Here is a 24,097-nt window from a genome sequence, read left to right as displayed (position 1 = left end):
TAAATACGATATTGCATAATATTAATACAAGATATAAAAATTTTCTATTCATATAAACAAATATATATATATATATATATATATATATTGAACAATTTGTCAACATTAAACACAGATAATTTTATATATAAAGAATACGGAATATTATAATTATTAATTTTAAAGATAAATTCAGTAAGCCTATATATGCATATATTCTTAATATTTAACGAATTTTTTATTTTCAATATTCCTAGTTTATCGTGTTATTAAAAAAAAAAACATTGAAATATTTGGAGAAAATTAAAAAAAATTTCTTAAATTACATCTTTACAATTATAATTGCACTTTGAAATACATCAAAGACTGCTACGTATCTTTTATATAAACACATTTTCTTGAGTAAATATACAAAACTAATTAAAAATGTTCATCACGCAAAATAATACTCTTAAAAAGAGCAAGTTAGCTTCGTTTTTTAAAAAATAAATAATTTTGTAATGAATTATTCTATGATTTATCAATAATACATTATTGAAACAAAGTAAATACAAAGTTTGTTATTAAATATTCATAAACTACGTTATACGTTTATACGTGAAGAGTTTAAAAACAAATTGCTTTTGGATGAATTTAATCAAGTTTATTATATACTAAACATCAATATGGTATTTATTATATATTTATTATATAAAACATATTTATTATATACTAAACATAAACATAAACATATAATTGGTACTTATTCCATTATAATTGTAATTTAATTTCCTTTTTGTATATTTTTATCACCGGCCATGTTAATTTTTCACTACTTTGAAAATATAATTTTACAGTTTAAGGGACTAATAAATAATAAACATAGTGTGCACTTTCTCAATCAAAATTAATATGGAAACTGTAATTCTAATTTAGAATTTAATTGAAATGAATTAAGGGCGTAATGATTAAGTACATAAAGTTAGAACACATGTCTTTTCTTTGTCCTTTTCTTTGTCCTTTTTTTTTGTTTTTTTTGTTTAATTAAGTGAAGTTTTCTTACAGCTTATTAAATAATTTATCTAATAAGATCTTTTTTTATCAATAATTTAAATGAATTTTTATCCGTATCGATGATACACATTTAAAGTAATTATTTTCGTTTTCTTTTCTTTGTATACTACAATTGTATATTTCAGTAGATTTCCCAAGCGAATCGATCAATAAACGCCTTCTATTTTTTTATAACTATTTTTTCCAATTACATAACTTTACTTTGCCTCGTATTTGTAGTCAAACTTTTCGTCATATTTGTTGAGCGTTGAGCGTTAAAAACCAAATAAAATTGAAAATCGTCGAAAATGATTATGCACTTATTTCAAATTTGTGCATCTGTAATAAAATAATTGGCTTTTAAAAAAAAAAATATAAAATATTACAAATATTTTCGTCATTTTTAAATGCAATTTATAATTAGAAAGCGTAATATTATTTATAAAATAAAAAAGCTTGATTTTCGTAAAATTTCAATTAGAATATTAAAAACATTGTTACAAATTGGAATGGTTAATACTGAAAGAACAAGAAGTATATTTGCAAATATATTTAATATTGTAAGTTATAAATTGTCGTGTATATATTAGAAAATTTAAACTTGAAGTTGAGTTAATGTAAAAGGAAAAATCTTAATTTTACACGAACATTTTATTTCATATCAATACTCTTAATTCACCTGCATTAAAGAGTTTCATTCTTTGTAATTTTGTATTTTATATACTCATTCCACTTTTAAATTTTCTATCCAAGTAATTATTTAATTCTTTATTATTTATACTGTTATATAACAAATATAAATTAGCATAATCAAATGTAGCTTATAATTGCTCTTATGATATGTTGTGCTACTATACGATGATAAAGAGAGTTAAAATTGCCAACGTTATATTTATAGATATATTATTTGTCATAAAAACTGCATTTATTTGTTATATTAATTAAAAAAATAATGAATAATATTTTCAAATTGATACATTAGACGGTATTTATTACATAATCTAGAAAAATTAATATTCCATTTTCTAGTCAAGTATCGTGATGTCGGACATTTGGTGTAATGTAACGAATGAGTTATGCAGTTAATGACTAAAATAGATGAAGGTTATTTTATATTAAAAGTATATAGTATAATTACTATTATTGATTTAGCTATTATTTATTTAATAAGAAGACCGATAATTAAATTCATAATTATTTAAAAAACAATTAGTAGATACTAATGTATCACAAATTATTAATACATTATTTTATTGAGATTTTAATAATATTTTTATAATAAAAACATTTGTGTATGCCCTATATATATATATATATATATATATATATTTCATTATTTATTTAAAGTTTCAATTGAAACGAAAATTCATTGGGTTTTTACAATAATTAAAATTGTCTACTTGGCACACATGCAGCTTCTAGGGTAATTGCATAAACAAAATTAATGAATTATAAATGAAACAAACTTAATTGTCCAGCACATATTATATTGTAAAATAGAGCATTAGGATTACTCTTACTCATCATTTGTAGACATTGATATGAGTGTGCATTGTCACAAAAGTGACCTATTGAGTAAAATAAGATAATACAAGAGAAACACAAATATCTTATTGTCATACACATATATTATTGACTTGAAAACGATTATTGCATTATAAACGATTCCAACAATTACATATCGTCTTTTCATATCATCTTTTCGTATGACGATTTTCTATTTCTTACAATAACAATAATTTATTCGGCCCCTCATTAATCATTAATTATGATAATTCGACAATTAAAAAACAATCATCGAGTTAATCGGCGCTCGATGCTCCTGTTTATGTAGAGTATTGTCGGTATAGTTATCAGCCCTTGAAAGAGGTTGAATTTGAAGTCCTTCAAAGGAGAAGAGACTCTTCATCACGCGCGAGAAGTAGGGCTTCGAAACAGGTAACAAAGAGAAAGATCATCCCGATGCGACAGACTATGCTGCTGATGTACTTTAAGTATTATTAAACGACCCTATCATGAAATTAGCTTTAAATTACCGAAGATGAATTAAGTCGAATGAGATAAAGATGTAGAGCATAGTTAATTGTATTAGAAGACTAACATTATCTTATGATAAGATAGTCTTAATAAATTGTTTAGAAGGAGAAGATGGAAAAACCAATAAACATTTGTGTTTGTGGCGATACGCTTGTTATTTTCATTATCTTTCTTCATATTTTCTATTAATATATAACGTAATACATCTATATTACATTGTTGTAGAATAGCATTATTTTTAAACATTCGATAATATTATAAATATTACTAATTTGCTTACATATTTCTAAACAGAAATTGGTCCTTACATTTAATGTTGAAATAAAAAAATTTATTTATAAATTATATACATATATATATCTATTATTTTTTTCTATTATACACGAATTATATGTAACTAATATATACAAATATACAATTCAATAATTCAATTTATAATATTTGTCTCTATCTGTATTATATATAAATCGAAATAGTTATTGAATAGTGATTGGAAATAAAATATATGTAAATATCAACAAATATACGTACGAAATTGTTCTAAAATTTTTAATCGTAATTACTTGTTTTTTAACTCAAATAAAAATGTTATAAATTTTCAAAAATTTTTATTTTTACAGTGTTATATACTTTTGGAAAATATCATGATCATTAGATGCATTGAGAAGCTTGAAAGGTCATAAGACGTAATGATTATTTTGTAACCTATGTTAACGAATATTTGCTTATTATAATAAAATTATTATTTTTGTACAAAAATGAATTATATTATTACTCTAAGACTATTATAAATTCTAGTAAAATATACATATATAATTTAGAAAATTTATATCATTCTACTATTAAAAAGTATTAAAATATTTATACATACAATAAAAAATAATAATAATAATCGTATTTTATTAATAGAATTAATAATTTTTGTAACTAGTAAAATTGCATTCTTTGCAAATTTTTAAATATTTGCTAATTTAGACTATAATAAAATTTCATAAAAATCTGAATTTTCCTATATTCTTTTAGAAGGAAAACTTATATTGGTATTAGTAATAGCATTATTCGTAAATGTCTCCTTTAATGTCTATTTCTCATAATATTCTATAATAATAATAAATATTCGCACGAAATAATTTCTACAAAATAATTTGCTTATTATATTGATAATATTATTCATAAACAAATACTTATTTATTATTTGGTAAAGAAAAGAATATTATTCATAAATTGTTCATTCTACTATATATTTAGTTAAAAATTGCAGGATTTTTTTGTCATTAATTCTCATAATGAATTTTAAGAGAGTGTTTATATAATTTTATTGACTCTCTTATATTACAAAAGGTAAAGTTAAAATTATATAATATTAGTGTAAAAAATTATTTGATATGGCGATTTCTTTATATATATACATATATATTAATTTATTCATTTATATTTTTATTATATATTAAAATTTTATAAAACTTTTAACAATAATTTTAAATAAATAATTTTATTTTCAATTTTTAACATTTGTAAAGCATACCGTGTAATAATGCATGTATATACATAAAAATGTATATTTCTTATTTAAAGTTTTGAGAAGCAAATACTTTTTACATATTCTTTTCAATGCAATTATTGATTAAACGTTTTAGAAAGTAATAACTTTAGAAAAAATATTTTCCGAACACTTTATTTGAATAAAATCGAAAAAAAAAAAAAAAGAATTGGAATAAAAGAAAATTTTTTAATAAAGTGAATGCGATCGCATATTTCTCAATAAAAACTGGGTACTATAAGAATATACAATCACGTGTAAAAATGGCTGAAAAATGTTCTACATTCTCGAATAGAATATGAAAAAGAAATAAAAACTTGTTTATATTGGAATCTTTTCATCTTTCATATTTGTCCTTCGTTACATACACAACAAAATTGTAGATATAAGAACGTTATCGATATTGACAAGTTTTGATTTTGAATAAATTAAATCTATTGTGTATTTCAAATTTATATTTATTTCTTATAAAATTTGAAGATCTTTAAAGTATTTTTTAAGAATAATTTGAATTTACAATGTTCAATTTATGTATTTTTATCATATACAAGCTTGTAAATGTAAGAAAATCAATTAATTAACTAATAATTGTGTAAAGTAGATGAAATTGTTATTAATCTGAATAATTTGAAAATCAAAATATTAATGATCGTTTATTTTAAATAAGTAGTTGAAGAATTAATTGAACACGAAAACAATCGTCTTGTTTAACATATCTTTCGTCCTTTCATAAATGTTTATATCATTACTAATTACATTTATACTTAAATTTTCAAACAATATTAGTTGTTTGATTATAAAAAACAACCTTTTTTTCTCTATCAAAAATATTTATTTAAAATTATTTTAAGCTAGTGTTTACACATACTTTCACGAAGGTTATTCTATAAATTTTCCAACAATATTTTATCTTTTGTGTGTAGCTCTGCTGTCACACTAGTTACATGCCATAAGCCCCAATTTGCTTAAACCAATATTCGTCACTGTGAAACACGTCGGTCGGGGGGGGGGGGAAGTCGCCCTTTACTAGAAGAATAATAATGTCGCCATTAAACCGCTTGACAAATAAAAGATGAAGACATTAAGGAAAGATTAAGCTCGACAATAACGTCTACCCATCTGCATCTGACCCATCCCACAAAGTTAATGGCTGCATTTTTGTTTGTCCAAGACAAGTTTCACGAAAAAAACGTACAAAAAATGAAAATCATTCTTTTTACGTGAAATTCAAATAAAAACTTTATTTAAAATACAATTAATGTTTAATATGCGTATGCGTATTATGTACAATAATCTTATATTTAATACTTCCATTACATTTATTATGATTTCTCGTTCAATTTAGTAACTTAATTAATCTCATAAAAATATTTTTATTACATTATGTATATATTATACCTTTATAAAAACAATATTTTTCAAATATTACATAAAATAATAACTGAGTTCTTTTTGTTAAATTTATATACAAAAAAAATTTACATTGAAAATTTTATAATTTGTAAAGAAATATAATTTGTAATTAAATTAAAATTAATTTTAATTTAAAATGAAGAAATTTCTATTACATTAAATGCATTGCAAATGTTAATATTAATATTTATATTCTTAAATCTTCTGTGACGAATGAAAAGCAATTTGTATTTATCATAACAATTAATCTAAAGTATTACAAATAATAACGGATATTTCTATAGCTACTTTTATTGAAAAATAGTTGTATTCAATAGGATTGTTTGTCAATATTACGAAATCATTCAATTATTTACATAATTATATAAAAATATATAAAAATATATAAAAATATATTTTCATATAATAATGTAAATAATTGAATGATTTCGTAATATTGACAAACAATCCTTTTTGTGCAACTCATTAGATCAATTGAATTTATGATTAAATAGCATGTAGTACTTTTATGGTCTAGGAAAAAATAAAATTATTTTCATGTTTTTACGCCTAAGTTATGAAGGTCATTACATAGTCATTTACTCTTATAAATGAACAATTTTAATTAAAATTTTTGATAAGTACATTCTTGTTATCATAGCAAATTCCTTTACTCTTAAAAATGTTGAGTTATGTTAATTTTAAATTATCTTCAAAATTTATATTACAAATCATACTTAAAAATTGATTAAAAGAAATATCATTATAATTTTATAATTAATTTAGCACTTTTTATTAAAGAATATTACTGCATCAATTTTATATCACCTCATAATTTAATAATAATTAAAAAATATAAACTCTTTTAGTTAATATTATGAATTTGATTTGATAAATCTGTATTTACATTCTATAGGAAGTATTTGAAAATTTAAGGATTATAAATAAAACTACACGAGTAATTAATTGTTTTTTTAATTTTTAATAAAATGATACTCGTTTTAACTGACTAAACTATCATTACTCTGTCGAAAATATAATAGTTACAATATAATAATAATAGTAATAGTAATTATAATAGTAATAGTAGTAGCAGCAGCAGCAGTAGTAGTAGTAGTAGTAGTAGTAGTAGTAGTAGTAGTAGTAGTAGTAGTAGTAGTAGCAATAATAATAATAATAATAATAATAATAATAATAATAATAACAATACTTAGCCACTAAATAATTAACAAAGAAATTTTACATTTTAGAAATAGGACAACGCAAATACAACAATACCGTTAAATTATAGGAATAATAATAGTACTAATGATTATGATAATAATGATAATGACGAACGTAATAATAAAAATAATAATAATAACAATAATAATAATAATATAATGCTGATAAAATCAAAGGCAATAGTAAAAATAGTCATAACCGTGTTGGTCCAACAATCGATGATTTCACGAATCGCAATGCATATACAATTATGTAGTTCAGAGCGCAAAATTATATAATTAAAATCGACAACAAATGTGATATTGTCTTTACAATGACTAAATTCATTAACGAGAGGCAGCTGCTTTCTATATGTAATACTAAACAATATTAATACAATAGTATAAATTAGCATCTGCATCATTAATTATCTAAAAAATAATAATATAATTATTTATATGCCTACTATGTATAATGCATTCCATTCCTTTAATTTACCTAGTGAACGGAGACGCGTGTAACATGAAAACTACGCAACATTGTGTGTGATTTTTTCCTTCATTACATCAATTCCTCCAAAGGAATATACTGTACAAGATACTTCGTCGGCTTCTTATACTGCCGTCGACAGCCGCATAATAATAATAATAATAATAATAATAATGTTGATGATAACGGTGATGATGATGATAACGATGACGATAATGACAATTGTAATAGCGGTACTAACAGTAGTACTAATAATAGTAATAATAATAAATAATAATAGTAGTAGTAGTGGCGGTGGTGGTGGTGGTGGTGGTGGTGGTGGTGGTGGTGGTGGTGGTGGTGGTGGTGGTGGTGGTGGTGGTGGTGGTGGTGGTGGTGGTGGTGGTGGTGGTGGTGGTGGTGGTGGTGGTGGTGGTGGTGGTGGTGGTGGTGGTGGTGGTGGTGGTGGTGGTGGTGGTGGTGGTGGTGGTGGTGGTGGTGGTGGTGGTGGTGGTGGTGGTGGTGGTGGTGGTGGTGGTGGTGGTGGTGGTGGTGGTGGTGGTGGTGGTGGTGGTGGTGGTGGTGGTGGTGGTGGTGGTGGTGGTGGTGGTGGTGGTGGTGGTGGTGGTGGTGGTGGTGGTGGTGGTGGTGGTGGTGGTGGTGGTGGTGGTGGTGGTGGTGGTGGTGGTGGTGGTGGTGGTGGTGGTGGTGGTGGTGGTGGTGGTGGTGGTGGTGGTGGTGGTGGTGGTGGTGGTGGTGGTGGTGGTGGTGGTGGTGGTGGTGGTGGTGGTGGTGGTGGTGGTGGTGGTGGTGGTGGTGGTGGTGGTGGTGGTGGTGGTGGTGGTGGTGGTGGTGGTGGTGGTGGTGGTGGTGGTGGTGGTGGTGGTGGTGGTCGTAGTAGTAGTAGTAGTGGTGATAGTAGTAGTAGTAGTAGTAGTAGTGGTAGTAGTAGTAGTAGTAGTAATAGTGGTAGTAGTGGTAGTAGTGGTAGTAGTAGTTGTAGTAGTAGTAGTAGTAGTAGTAGTGGTAGTAGTAGTAGTAGTAGTAATAGTGGTAGTAGTGGTAGTAGTGGTAGTAGTAGTTGTAGTAGTAGTAGTAGTAGTAGTAGTAGTAATGGTGGTAGTAGTAGTAGTAGTGGTGGTAGTAGTAGTAGTATTAGTAGTAGTAGTGGTAGTAGTGGTAGTAGTAGTTGTAGTAGTAGTAGTAGTAGTAGTATATTTATTTATATATGTATATATATATGTATATAAAATCGAACGTGCGTGCTTGGGCAACGACGGCTGTAACAACAGATCGTGGAATATAATGGGGGAAAGGGAATAAAATATTGAGCATAGGACGAACATCGAGTTCATTATTGTAGCGCAAGAGAATTGGAAATGGAGCGCTCGAAACTTTCGTCGTGTATTCTTTGAATGACAGGAAGCTGAGCATAATAAGCTTAATCCTGCGTCACCGATAAGGAGCGAGGAAGGAATAACGTGAATATAGATAGAACTGGCAGCTCGTCGGGCACAATGTTTTCTCTCCTACTCTAGCATATGTGTACAAAAATAATTTTATATGAGATTCACGCTCACATATTATATGTATTTGTCCTTTTAAATTTTATCATCTCGGTTATCTTGGGAGATCATCTTAGCATTGCTTATGATAAGCCGAGGAATGGACACTTGTGCTTGTGCGGGGTTTATTGAAACAATTGTTTATTTCTCTTTTTTCGTACATAGGTAAATATGATTCTTTATATATTTATATATTTATAAAACTTTAGGCGATAAATGGCTGATTCGCATATAACATTGTAATCGACAGTTTTCACACGAATGACGGTTTTACGTTTAACAAAAAATTGAAAGAATAATTAAATACTTATTTCTAGTATTAAAAGTATTTTATCTTACTCGATGTCCTTCAATATCATATGCATTAAAGTGTCGTTAAAATATAATTAAAATAAAAATTAATTTATTAATTTTTGTACGGTAAGCACATAAAATTGACGATGTTATTACATTATTTCCATTGAATTTAATTAAATTTCGCCAAAATGGTTCATTTAGAACAAATATAATGATAATTTAAGTTCTTACGTGTGTGATTAAGCATTACATAAACTTATTGTAATAAGCATAGATTGCAATTTCAGTTAAAATATTTTATCCTCATAGTTTATAAATCGTTGAATAATACACTAATGTTTAAAAAGTAAGAAAAGCCAAGTTTCAATCGTAATTGGAATGTAGATATTCACTTTTACAGTAAAGTGTCATTCATTGTCACTTCTCTCTATCATATTATGATTATATTCTGGAAAATAAAGTGCGATTGCTTACAGTTTATTTAAAGTGACTGTTAAAATTTTCACGTGAGAATGTACTTCCACAATTCAGCGAATACTTACTCAGCATCTTGGAACATTTCGTAGTCCTCGTTTGCTCATGGTAAAAATTCGAAACTTGATCTCTCCAACTGAAATTTCATTTCTTCAAAATGAAATTCTACTCACAATGTAACGGGTATCGATTTTTTTTTTTTTTTCGACGATTTTACTTTTTACTTCGATCGAACAACTATCTTGCTGCACGACGTGGACCGAATTTCATTACATAACTGTGCTTTATCTCATTTCAATTCACTACTACGAATAATATAACATGATTTTTCGAGCGATCATTCTAATTGATAAGGTTACACACACTCTGCACATGGGCTCGACATGATTCGACAAATCAATTGTCGTACATTATACAGCACCGAAATACGTAAGAACATTTTCTAATGCGCCGTCCTCTTTAAATCACTTAGCATCCCTTTCATGTAGAACCATAAGTTGTTGCAAGCAGATCTATCGATGTCGATTTATTCTTGAAAGTTCTGAAAATTTATCGGCACTCGGCGGTCCTATGTCTAACGCTCCATTGATTGTGCGTGACTCTGTACGCGTGTGCGTGCGAATACCGCACATACGTGAACGAGTGGGCCATTGGACCTTCGCACTCTCGCCGCTGAGCAGCCACACCTATTTTCAAAATAAATTCGCACGCTCAACGCGGATTTTGTTATATTTGCCTCGTCGAATTAGAGAGAAAGTTTAATTATGCTTGTGAATTTGACAGAGAATAGTGAAGCGCTCGGGTCGTAAACTTCGTAGGTGCGCGACGAACGTCGAGACGTCGTTTGTACCGCAACAATATTATTACACGAACGCTACGGCTGTCGATTTATCTTCCGTGTTATGCCCAATCTCATTACAACTGCTTTAAAGGATCGCGTATGTATAATGATTGGACGCGACAGGAACATACCTCGAGATGATCTTCGCCAAGGTCCCTCTTTTAGACTCTACTCTACACTATGAGAGTGGAGAACGCTAATACTAATAAGACATGAAAATTTCTTCAAACACGAAGATCCATATATGCTAGATTTATGTTAGTAAATGTGTTGTCCGACTTTGCTGGCTAAATGATATTATCCCGCAAATATCATTGGGAAGCAATGATAATTGAATATCCACTAGACTAAGAAGCATTCTAATCGCGTGTAATCATTTAATGAATTTGAGATATCGGTAGAATAAAACTATTTTCGAAAAACTGCCACTAGCGTAAAATTATACCTCGTTTACATGGAATTATCCCTAGGACTACGTATAATTAAAATACTATTAGAAACTAAGATACAATTGCGGAGAAAAAAAAGTCTATGAAAACAGCATTGTTACAAGCACTGGTGAATTAATCAATGCATGATTACTCTCCTAGTGATATGACTGTTTAGTATATGTTTGTTCTGCGTCCGCACTGAGACGAGCTTTTCTTTTTCTTTTCTTTTCTTTTTTTTTTTTTTTTTTTTTTTTTTCAAGCTCAACGATGATTCAACAAACGCCGCGTTCCCTTCAAGTTTCGAAAATTTTCATCGGAATTTTCTCTCAGAACGAAGCTGATTCTACGAAAGTATTTAAGGTTAACCATTTTTCTTCCCCTAATATAAATATAATGGCGAGCATAAACAGGTAGAGAAGGTAATTGATAAATTTGATCGATAAATGTGCTGTCGATTTTCGTGGCGCACACCGATATATTTCAATAATATAGAGCGACGAGGACTCGAATACAACTTTTCTCGTCACTATCTTCCTTACCTCTAGTTTCTTCCTTCGAAATTCAAAATTCTCACTTGCATCATTCAAGCGAAACGTGATCATTCCATTAAATATAACTATATCACTTTAATAATCATTCCTTACATTTTTCATAATATACAAACGGTAGCATTTGCGTTTTTCTCTACATTCAAGTTGCTCAATTTTATTTCAATCACGCATATTGTATGTACAAAACGAACCTAGGGCCGGTCAATCATAATCGATCAATTAATCGTATCTTTCCTACCCAAATTAACTTTAATTTTATACAAAGGATTTCAAAGCATTCAAGCTCAAAGAATTTTGAATAAAGTAACGATTGATCTTTTATGATCGCGCAGCGTTAACAAGATGATCTCATTACAAATCGATAAACAGAAGGCACTTGGAAAATTATCGCGGCGATACTTGATTCAGCACTTAACAGCACTTGACACTCTTCCTTCTCCCATTAGACGATATGTGTCGAGATAAGGGATGCGCACGCATCGGGCTACGTTTCATCTTGGACTTGTAACGCCCAATTATATTCTATGCTCGGGAGGGGGGGGGGGCGGACAAGACACGCGCAACTCGCAACTAATTATTTACTGCGATTCTCGACAGTCGAATCGATGATCAACAATGCGATCCGCGATCCTTACTTTCCATACTCCACAATAAATCATTTCTTTATCGTCAAGGTGGATAAAAATTGTAGTTTCGAGTGTCTCGAATGGGAAGTTTACACGAGGTCGCCAGCTCGGTCTAACGCTTACGAATAAAAAAATAACCGAGGAGTTCGAGAGAGTGTTTGGACGGGTAGAACGCGGGGGCGAGGATTGGCTAGATATATAGAGATAAATAAAGTTAGAGAGAGGTAGGGAGAGATAGAGATAGAGATAGAGAGAGATAGAGCGAGAGAGAGAGAGATAGAGAGAGAGATAGAGAGAGAGAGAGAGAGAGAGAGAAAAGAACAAAAATAAAAAATGGATTACCGCCGGTAAGTAGTTGTAAGGAGGATCAAACGGCAACTGTGACAGGACGAGGAGAGGCTATTGACAAGTTTTTCTTTTCATTATCGTTTTTTTTTGTTTGTTTTTTTTTATTATTTTGTTTTTGGCGGTTTCGTGAATCACATAGGAAGATCATCCGCAGCATCGATCAGCCGACGAAAATGTAACGGAGCGCGGCGTACAATAACCCAGCGACTGATAAGAGGAGGCACGCTTGCGCAGCCGATCACCGGGGGTTTTCTCCTCCCCCTCCACCATCTCATCCACCCCCACTCGACACCACACACCCCCGACTCCACGACGCAGGGACATCACGAGGTTATGGTCGCGCTTCTTCGTCACCGATTCACCGTCGCTCTCCCAGTCACGTTGCGCGCGCACTCGCGCCTCGCTCTCACAGGTGGGTGATGATTATGTCATCGTCGATGTCGTCCTTCTCGTCGTCCGTCTCTTCCGGCTGGTTAGCCTCGGCCTGGGCAGCCTTCGGGTCCTCAGCAATGGCCTTGAGCCGCTTCTGCTTGCGCCGGTGCAGCAGCTCGACAATAACGTAGCCGATGCTACCGATTATCAGGACGTTCAGCATCACATAGAGCTTCATGCGGGCGCAAAGGTGCGTACTGTAGGCGTAGGCGACGACGAAGCCCGCCGACTCCCAGAGCCGATAATTCGAGAAAGCGGCCTCCTTGTTCCGTCGAAACAGCGTACCGTAGAGGCCTACACACAGAGGGATGAATTATTAGCCATCATACAATGAGCAATTAATTACATTAATTACTTTTCCAGGATTTGCGTATATTCATTTTTACAAAATCTTTCACTTAACATATTCAATTTTTCATAGTTTCTTTTCTTAGATGATTGGTTTTGTTTTGGTTTTTATTTTTGTTTTTATAATTTTGACTTTGAAATTCATCGATATTAACAAAATATCAACAAGTTCTTATTTTCAACATTTGGATGATAACCATTTCGTTATATTTATTAATGTTCAACCTTACGTGATAAGGTCGCAGAAATTGTGTTAAAATGCAAGAGTGTACAGAGTCGTAGAAATTTCAACAAAAATTAAATTTTGCTTTTATTTTTTGAAAGATTTGAAATTACGTTAGTACACTTATTCGATATCGTTTAAAATCAATTTTTTACCCTCATTTGATTTATATGTATATGTGTGTATGTATGTATAGATTCGTTATACACGATGTTTATCAATTCTGGAATAGAAAGTACTTTTTAAGAATTTTATATTTTATACAAAATTAATAGGATTTATATTTATAGATTTATGTAGATTAATATGTTGTGCATTAATGAATGTATAAGCTATTAAATTCTCGGTCTTGTGAATTCATAATAATTTGTTTTTAATAATGATAGAAAAATTTGCTCTTTAATATCAAAATCTAAATTATTAAATACAAAATTTATTTTATGCGCATTCACACAAGTCTTATCTTAAAATGTAAAGATTACAATTTATAATTAAAGGTTGCGTTTAAAAAAGAGATGTAACTTAATATTTATATGAGAATTTTTTAATAAATTAGTGAAATTCTTTTAATATATTTTATATCAATTATTAATCAATAATCATTAGAGACTAAAGGAAATAAATTGCTTCTGTATTTATTGCCGTACGAACAAATTTTAATTTATAAATTCATATTATATTAAAAAAAAAAAACATTTATGTTTAATTTAATATCCTAAATATACCACATAAATAACAATGCTGAAATAGATTTTTGGTAGAGAAGGATGGGCGATGTACAGTATATTAAAAATATACGAAATGAAAATAATATATACTATAGCGTATATTAATTAAAAATATAGTTTGAAAATATATATTTTAAATTGAACAAGGAAGAAAATAATTTCGTTTTCATTTAATAATAATATTATTATTGAAATATATTATTAAAATAAAATTTGTTTCTACTATTATTTTAAAATCACATAATATATTTTATCGATCTTTATTAAACAGCTATGAAAAAATATATGATAATTAGAAAGTATATGATTTTTATTATTGTTATTTATTACATTATTTATTATATATAATATATTTCTTTCAATACTCAATACTTCTGTAATACTAATGATTAAATTAAAAAAAAAAATTTTTTTCGCTAGTAAGAATATTCAAATGTTCCCCCACGTAAAGACATTTTTATAGTACCTTATTGTTTAGAAATTACAACATATAATTAAAAGTACATTCGAGTTAATTTATGACTTGATTATAAATATATTAAATGTGTCAATAATTATTATAAAATATTTTAAGTGCCATCTCGTATACATTTTTTTTTTTTTTTTTTTTTTATTACATTACTAGGAATAGACTTATGAAAAATGAAAAATTGTTCATAAATGCTGACACATATGATTTATTAAATTGAAAAATACCTTTACAAATGCAATGAACATAGGTAAATATAATTTATGAAAATGTTACAATGATGTAAAAATTTTGTTATAAAGTTATTGTAAGCTTAATCTGAAAAATTGTTGTTTAATTCATGAATGATGATTTCTCTTAATTAACTATTACCTATTCATTAATTAACCAGCTCATTATACATATTACGATGGGCTTTTTAATTTCAAACAATCTTACAATAATTTACAATAATCTATTGTACATTGGTAATTTGTATTTGATGTAAATTTACATTCCCTAGCTATCACTATCTTTCCTTTTGTATTAATAATTTATAAGGACAATTTATCGAATATTTAAATATATTTGTTAACTGAAATTATATATTATAAAGCAAAAAAAAAAAAAAAAAATTTACGCGACTTCGAATATTTTGTTATAAAAGCAGTCCTATTCCGATGCAATAAACAGTAATTTCGTATTCGTTTACTAAAGGTTGATGAAAAATATTTAGCTATTAAATGAAATCCGTTTGTAAATTATTATATCGATAAATTACAAGTTTTTTATATTGAATTTTAAGACGAACGTATATCAAATCCTTAATCTGAATAAATTTTCTTATTCAACTTTAATCAAGAACTACTCGTCTATTTCATATTGTTAAAAAAATAAAATTCAAATAAATATATTTTATATCAAGAATACTAATATTAGTAAAGATTTGACCATACATAAATTAGCATAATTTGAAAGCTTAAAATGAAAAATGTTTTACAATATTAAGTCTACATACATCATGATTCTAAAAATAATTTGCATTCGTGTTAAGCTACGGTGGAAAACAATTAAAATTAAAATTGCACTATAAAAATTTCGAAATCGATATGACTATAAATTTTCAGTTGTAATAAATTGATAGAGTGAAGGCGTATGAATTTAACTTCATGAATATTCTTTAATACATATATTAAATATATTACTTTAAAAATGTACTTTTTAACAATATTTTTTCTTTATCCCTTTGGACACAGAATTTTGTTATTATTACTCGAACATTACACACAAACCATTTCTGCTGACGTTATAATGTAATTAATATTATTTGAGTTATAAAATAATGCCGATGTAACGAAAAATTTATCCTGATAGCAGTTTAATTGCAATGTAAAACATTTGTTTCTTAAAATACTTAGCTTAACTCGGTAATTACTTTTTTCCACGGTTCTGTATATTAAGTAAAATTTACGCGATATCAACATTAAGAACAATGACGACGCCGACGACGAGAACGATAATGACAACAACAACAACAATAAGAAATGTATTTACGGTAATAACGGCTTAATTATCAAAATTACACACGATTAACGTATGGTTGTGCGATTGTTTGTCAAGCTTTTGAAAAGGACAAAACGTAATTAATGGATTTGAGAAATAATAAGCTCTGCTAAAATAAAAAAGCGCTAGCCGAGATAGTTGCTTAACAGTATCGTTATTTCTTTTCATTGGCGAGATTAGACTTCTGAACGGGTGAAAAGCCAAATTTTGTCCCTCTCGATTCCGTAAGTCATACGTACAAACGAGAATGGCCCAGCAGCAGGGACGAGCATGAAACTCCCGTACATCTCTCATCGATCGAATCTTACGAGAATCCAGGGGCTTATCATTGGATAATCGAGCCCGGGAGTTCACTTAAAAACGGACATTACTCATGGCATACCGAGTATATGGTCATCGGGGGATGGGCTCCAGGCGCACCGATTTCACTCACTCTCTCTCTCTCTCTCTCTCTCTCTCTCTCTCGTGTACAACAGCACACCCCGTTGAAAAACCGATCGATCCATCCTCCCTGCAGGGGGCGCTCTTACGCCCCCCGTACGTGTGACACTCTTGTTGCGGTAAAGGCCGTTCGTGTTAGTCGTGTCGCACGTGCGTTGCGACGTACCGAGAAATTATGAGGGAAACCGGCTGCCGCTATGCATATACGTGCACATATACAGCGGTTGGTTGGCGCTTATTATAGGCGTGTCTCGCACGATCGTTCACTGCCTCGTTACAGTTATGTTTCAGCGACCGCGGAATGTCACCGTCATATTGACTTTCTTTCTTTCCCGGTCCCTCTCTCGCCCTTCCTTCGCGCCGCTCCCACCAATTCTTTTGCTCGAGCTTGTGCATCCGACGGAAAAAGCAAAATCGATGGCGTCGATGCACGCACCTACATTGAGAGTATAGAAGATAAGGAGCTTAGCACAGTCAAAGATCTAATCTTTAAAAAGCACTGCCTTTCACGTGGGAACAATAAATAATGGCATAAAAGAAGAAGATTTTTCTTGTTGCCAATGTGTTGTGTGTGGAGAATACGGGGATTCGGAGGTAGCTTGAACAGAATTGGTTTCAGAAGAAATGAAGAAAAAAAAATATGGAAATAAATATATAAATAAATAAATGATTAAAAAAAAGATAAAAATAAGATGATAAAGGAAGGGAAGGAGAGGAAGCTCGATGTAAGGGTATTCCAGGTTAGCTTGGGATACTTAAACGATCACATCTACCTTATGGAATTGGATTTTACATACGAACAATTGTGTTTCATATCTTTCTTTTAAACTCGCATTATTTGCCGCTCGAATTGGTGAGAATTTTTCAAATTAACCGGATGAAAAATCTAAAACAATACGCCTGATAAATCCACTTAGGTTCGATAATTTCGCATTTCTTTCTCAAACACTCACTCGCTCGTTCTTCCATCTATTTCAAGCATTTAAATTTCATTCTCAAATTGAAGCTTTTCAAATACAAAGAGAGAGAAAGCTTTTCATACACACTCCCGCTCTCCCACCATTTCACTGTCTTCCTCTCTCTCTCTCTCTCTCTCTCTCTCTCTCTCTCTCTCTCTCTAGGTGTTTGTGTGTGTGTGCGTGTGTGTGTGTGTGTGTTTGCATGTGTGTTTGCATGTGTGTGAAGTCATCTATTGCAAGAAACGGAGAAATGGCACGTGCAACTTTTTTAACTACGACAAGTTCTTTACTTCGCTCTTACCATTTCGGTTTGAATTTTTGTTTTGTTTTGTTTTGTTTGTTTTTAATTAAATGGCAGTGACTAAATCCTTGGAGTGCATGCACTAATGTTGCGCACAGTTTTTTATTTAGACGCAAAGCCCAGTCGTAGCGTGATTTGCCTCGCGGGTGGCAAAGTATGCGCACGGCGGAGAATAAGAGAGAGGAGAATATGGATGGTGTTTTATCAGGTGCAACTATACGTTGGAGAGTTTTCACGCTCAATGACTAGAAAAGGGCGCGGAAGAAAAATATTTAATGCAAATGAGGCTTTATTACAGAGTCAAGGCTAGCAATTTTTTATGCATCGAGTTTACAATTGTCAAGATGCCGTGGTAGTGATAGGTAAATGCACGCGAACGACAAGAAAGTAAAATACGCTCGTGCGCGCGCGCGCGTGTGCATGTGCGTGTTGCGCGTGTCCTTTTAGAGCGTTACGTGGCAAAACAGAGGAGGACGAGGGTTGTTTGCTCAAACGCTTTTTCCCGTGTAATTAAAAATTTCGATTAATTAGTATAACAATGAAGAGATGACAAAATGTAACGATAAAAATACCTTCTTTGGATTTCAGATAAATATTCAACAAAAAAATTATTGTCCACCGCCATTTGTCATGACTTGCAATCATGACGTAGAACGATTAATTCATTTGTGGTCGCAAATGCAAGTCACGGAAAATATCACCGACAACCTATTCCTTTTTAAATATATTCCTCAACTCTTTGATGGCTGTTTAATTATTATATATATATATATATATATATATATATATATTCTTTTTTTAGCAATAACTAGACAGAGGAAAGTAGATATTTAGTTTAATTATTTTATCCGAAATAAAACTGGTTTGGAAATAATGTTCATGCAGCCGATTGAATATTAAATTCATAGAAAAATAGTAATTATTTTTATTGCATTACCTCAACCTTAATCATATGATTGTACTGTATTATCTTCTACAAAAATATTTCCTTATGCAAAATATGAAAATAAGCAATTTGACTTTTGTTACGCTCTCTAATCAATCATATTTAAAAATTGGTATTTATTAATACTGAATTAAAAAATTGTTGTCTGTAAAAATTATTGAAAAATAAAAAAATTCAAGACGCGTCTTTTACTTAGAAATATTTTATAACATAATGTAAGCTCTAATGATTATGTTAAAATAGAAAAGAAAAAAGAAACGTAAATTTATTGTTTGCGTGTATCTGTCATTCGTGTCACTTACCGACAAATATTTTTAATTATTCTTTCAATTATCTTTTTGTAAAAAGAATTTTATCTTCTTTTTTAACTTCCATTATCAAGTATTCAATAAATATATAAATCACAAATTTTATGAATATTTTAGTAAATTATACAAATTATATATTTCTGTAATGAGTGTACGCAAATTTTCTTTCTAATTTGAAATTATGATTTAGAGATACTTTATAAAAAATAAAAACAAGTTCGAATCATTTAATATTATAGATATTATTAATATGTTAAAAAATATTTTTATAAATAATCATAAATGTAAAAGAACGAAAAATTGATTAAATTTAAAGATAAATAGATGTATTGAAATAGATGAAAACGTAAGAAAATGTATATTTTATTAAAGAAAAGCGGGAATTTAGTTTTGTTCCTTTAGAATTGCTTTCAAATAAATACACTTGAATTTTACATTCTTTTTTCTAATTGAAATATGGTGCATAGTGAAACATTTCACAAAATAAGTTTTTACTCGACAGAAGGTAAAGGTAAAATAGTAATATATAATTCTATGAAGTTTAAATAGGTTAGTGAAGAAAAAAATGTATTCATTAATTTTAATATTAAATAGCTTAAAAGAAATTTCATTGTCTTTTTTGTGAGGAAATTTTTTTTTTTCTTACAAGCTACACTAATGGGTATTACATAAAATTAAAATAAAATTAAAATTCCTTATAAGGGCGCATCCATATTAAAACGATATAAAAGTCATCGAATTAAAATTAAATTTGATCTTGATTTTAATCAAACATTTCTATCAATTGCACACTACAATTTACCTACTACACAGACAACTGTGATTAAACATCACTCGTTTCTACCTGTTTTGCAAATACTATCACAATTTAATTTGCCTCCTCCCATTAGCACGAAAGTCACGTAAACTATAAAGCTTTATTACAGGACAATCAAGGAAGAAGATGTTCTTTCACTTTGCCCCATGGAAAATCTTCAAAATTTGATCAAACATAAGGGTGGAGACGTCCGCCAAGGATAAATGATGCACGATGAACTTTCACAAATCGACAACTACTAACTCTCTTCTGCTTTCATGTATTTTGTACACTTGTCAATTGTACAACAGTGGAGAACAGGAAGGATGCGCGTAGCTTGTACTGATGAACTTGCACGTAACATCGATGCACCAGTCGGAGCTCCAGACTTTCTAAATTAACTGGCATTCGGATTGTCCCTCTCACTCGCTGAGGCAACAATAATTGAATTCCCCTCGCGGCACACGCGGATATTTTTACAGCCGAAGCTCCTCTACTATTTTGCTCAGTGCGCTCAATGAATTTTCAAAGCTGGAGCGTGCGAGGATCTCCATGCATTAAGGAAAGCCGGCTTTCCTTCTGTTTTTAGTTAACAGGAGAGGAAGGAAAACGAGGGAAATAAAAATGTTACACTTTAGCGCTACAGCGTAGGGGAGCAATCGGGGGGCGAAAATAAAATTATTATTTGCACGAGTATATAGTGAAAGTTTATGGTTTACGAATATGTAATAATAAGCAATTATAATTTTATGTGTCTTAAATGCGTCAAATAATTTCTCTTAATTTCAAATAATTTTACAATCATTGCGGAGAAATTTAACAATGATTATATTATTTCAATAATTGTATTGTCGAGGAGACATACGATTCATAAGTGTGCCTTCTCGACTCTTTTCATCTGGTAAAGCATTAGATTAGTAAAAAAAAAAAGTAAAATAAAATAAAACAAACGCTTCCTATTATCATATAATTCAACAATAATAAATTTGTTCTTAATCATAATATAGACGTGTAATTATAAATTGAACAGTATCATACAAAGCACAGTAATAATAAAATAAAAATAATATTTGTACTTGTTTATTGAATATTACCTGTAAAAATTTTTTAAATAAGAATAATGTTTGCTTGCTTGCTACTTTATGCTAAAATATGCGTTCGTTAAATTATACTTTATAATTATAATTATCATTTATAATGTTTGCAAAATATTCCATGTCTTTTACTCTAACGGACTGCTTTTAAATATATATTATCGATGTACATTCATATTGATCGAATTGTACGCAAAGTAATTATATATATATATGTGTGTGTGTGTGTGTGTGTGTGTGTGTGTGTGTTTGTGCGTGCGTGCGTGTGTGTGTGTGTGTGTGTAAAATACTGATTTTAAGTCATTTACAAAATAATATGTTAGTTGAATATTTATTGATATTTAAATTCAACGGGTATTATAAAGTTTGTTTTATTTGTCTTGAAAGTGCACACGACAAAACGTGTTCGGCCATTAGAGCTTATAAATCAACATTTGAGTTATAATTAGTAGGTACTCATTTAATTTGAGTAACGAAATACAATTAACAGATTAGAAGACAAAGAAATTGCTTTATTGTGCAAGCTTTAAAAGATTCTTTAGATTTGGCAAAAAGAAAAAGATTTTTCTTTTATTTCTTCATAAAATATAGCAATTTGAATGTATTAGAATGAGTACGTGATTGAATGTAAATAATTGGAAATCTGTGTACCCAAGTAGTCCGAGACGCTCGATATATATGTTGATTAAAGACGATACTTGACATTAGCGATACACAAAGTTGAGAAAAGAAATGCCAATTTTATTTTCTATAAGAGTAATCATTATCGTTGTCGTCGTCATTGTCGTCGTTGTCTTGATCATTGAGGGACTGAATTGGCGATGTAGGGGCTGATGAAGAGCATACGAGGAGGGGACACATAATAACGGGCTACATTCTTCAGGAAAGACGTGGCAAAACATAGTGGAGAAGGAGCGCGGTCATGGGATTAGTCTCGATTTGCATGAAAATCACGTGTATATAGCGTCCGAAAAAGTGCAGGACAAAAAGGAGGCAAATGGAAGAGAAACGGGGAGAAGCGCCATTGCGATGGGAGGCAGATCCGGTTTCGGAAACGGGTCTTAGGTAGTCGTTGTGTGCGCGAAAAATCAAAGTGCGTAAGTGCCGACTCGATCGATTGCGTTGTCATATCCGACCGCAGCTCGTTTAATCTCCGTGGAATCTTCGATCACGAGGCGGATTATCAGGTATTGGCTGGACCCTCGTCGGCTTATCATCCTCGGCTTCCCTTTGCTCGCGCAAACGGGTTGTCCTGTATCTGAGATCGTTATATATTGCGGCCCTCCCGACGTCACTTCCTTACGCTCGGAGTTCGCGGTCGTTTCTCATTTTGCGCTATTTTCCTTGGCAAGTGCACTGTGTCGCGCTCTCTTACTGTCCCGTCTCCACTCTCACTTGTTTGTACGTATTATCAGCACGACGAAGCGAGTTCTTACTATCATTAGGTCGAGAGTATAGTTAGGGGGAACGATCGAGAGCGAGTTTGTTGAGATTTTATTAAAAGCGTTTGTGTTGTTTCGTTTTTAAGTTCCATTTTTCTCGAATTTTGTATGTGCATTTGAGAATGGATAATTAAGTTTGAGCATAGAGAGACGCATAATGTTAGTTGGGTAAGTGAAACTATGTCAGTTAGTAGAGAAAAAGTCGTCGCTTAAAATAATAACATGAAATGCATAATTATACATTTTTCAATCAACATTTTCAAATATTTTGTTTCAGCAGTGATCAAGTAGGAATGAATGTAGTAATTAAAATGTGTCGTAATGACGTAATGATTTAATATTGGAACAAATAAATATTACAAATTCTCAATTCCATTTTATATTAAAATATAACATGTGATTGTGAAACAAAAGAAAAAAAAAACAAAAAAAAAAAACAATTGTAACTAATACGTTGCATGCTACGATGTAGCTTATAAAATTTGAAAATTTCAACGTACGTTAAGGAATACTAATTTGAATATTGAAAGCAAACAAGCTATTTTGAGACTTTCTTATAATGAAAATACTTTAATTTCGCTGCAATATTTACTATTTACGAGTAAAATTAAAAATTGAAACAAATTGTATTTTAAAATTTAAATAATCGTACATGACGTTTCTAATTAGTTGTACATTCTTCTTTGTCACATATTCAGGTTACCAGCATTTATAATAATTGTTCTTAGTTTCTTTTTTGTTTAGCCGTATTAAAAAGAACTTTTTACGTTCATTTGAATATTTTTGAAGGCTATATTTGCATATTAATAATTTGGCAAAGCATTATGTAAATATATTTACATTTCACTATTTCATGAATATTTTAAATACGTTCACGTAATTTTTTGGAAAATAGAATAGAAAATAGTATTTCCATGTTGTAACGAGAGTCAATCTTTCGCACAATATTGCATAAATGTCCTTAATAAGCTCTTGAATAAGAATTTATTATGAAATAAAGATGAAAAGCTACGTGAACGCATGTATTGTAAATCAATTTTTAATATATATATATATATATATATCATTCAATAATCATACTCATTATTTCTCCTCCACCGTCGTTATTAATCCGTCTTTCTTTATCTAGTCTTGTTCACTTTATTATAGATGATAATTGGCACATAATTCACGTAACCATCAAAGTTCCTTATAAGTTAATAAGCAAACATCATTATTGCACCTACAAGTGCCTCAAAACTTTAATACTTGCCAGGGCGAATCATTTCAATTAAAGCGCCGCAT

At 30.2% G+C, this 24,097-nt stretch overlaps 1 protein-coding gene across 2 annotated transcripts in view; it reads right to left on the bottom strand.

Annotated features, from left to right (window-relative positions):
* Nucleotides 1–12,736: 12,736 nt before the first annotated feature.
* The window catches only part of LOC105360170 (UNC93-like protein), a 114,680-nt gene continuing 103,319 nt past the window's right edge, over nt 12,737–24,097 (bottom strand). For both annotated transcript variants that reach the window (XM_011496986.1, XM_011496987.1), the window contains exon 6: nt 12,737–13,510. In XM_011496986.1, coding sequence (XP_011495288.1) covers nt 13,191–13,510 — 320 coding nt within the window. In that variant the 3' untranslated portion in view covers nt 12,737–13,190. The remainder of the gene's footprint in view (nt 13,511–24,097) is intronic.

This window comes from Ceratosolen solmsi, unplaced genomic scaffold (assembly GCF_000503995.2).
Source record: "Ceratosolen solmsi marchali unplaced genomic scaffold, CerSol_1.0 scaffold13, whole genome shotgun sequence".
Lineage (NCBI taxonomy): Eukaryota > Metazoa > Arthropoda > Insecta > Hymenoptera > Agaonidae > Ceratosolen > Ceratosolen solmsi.
The sequence above is the reverse complement of the archived record's forward strand: the minus strand, read 5'-3'. Positions and strand labels throughout refer to the sequence as shown.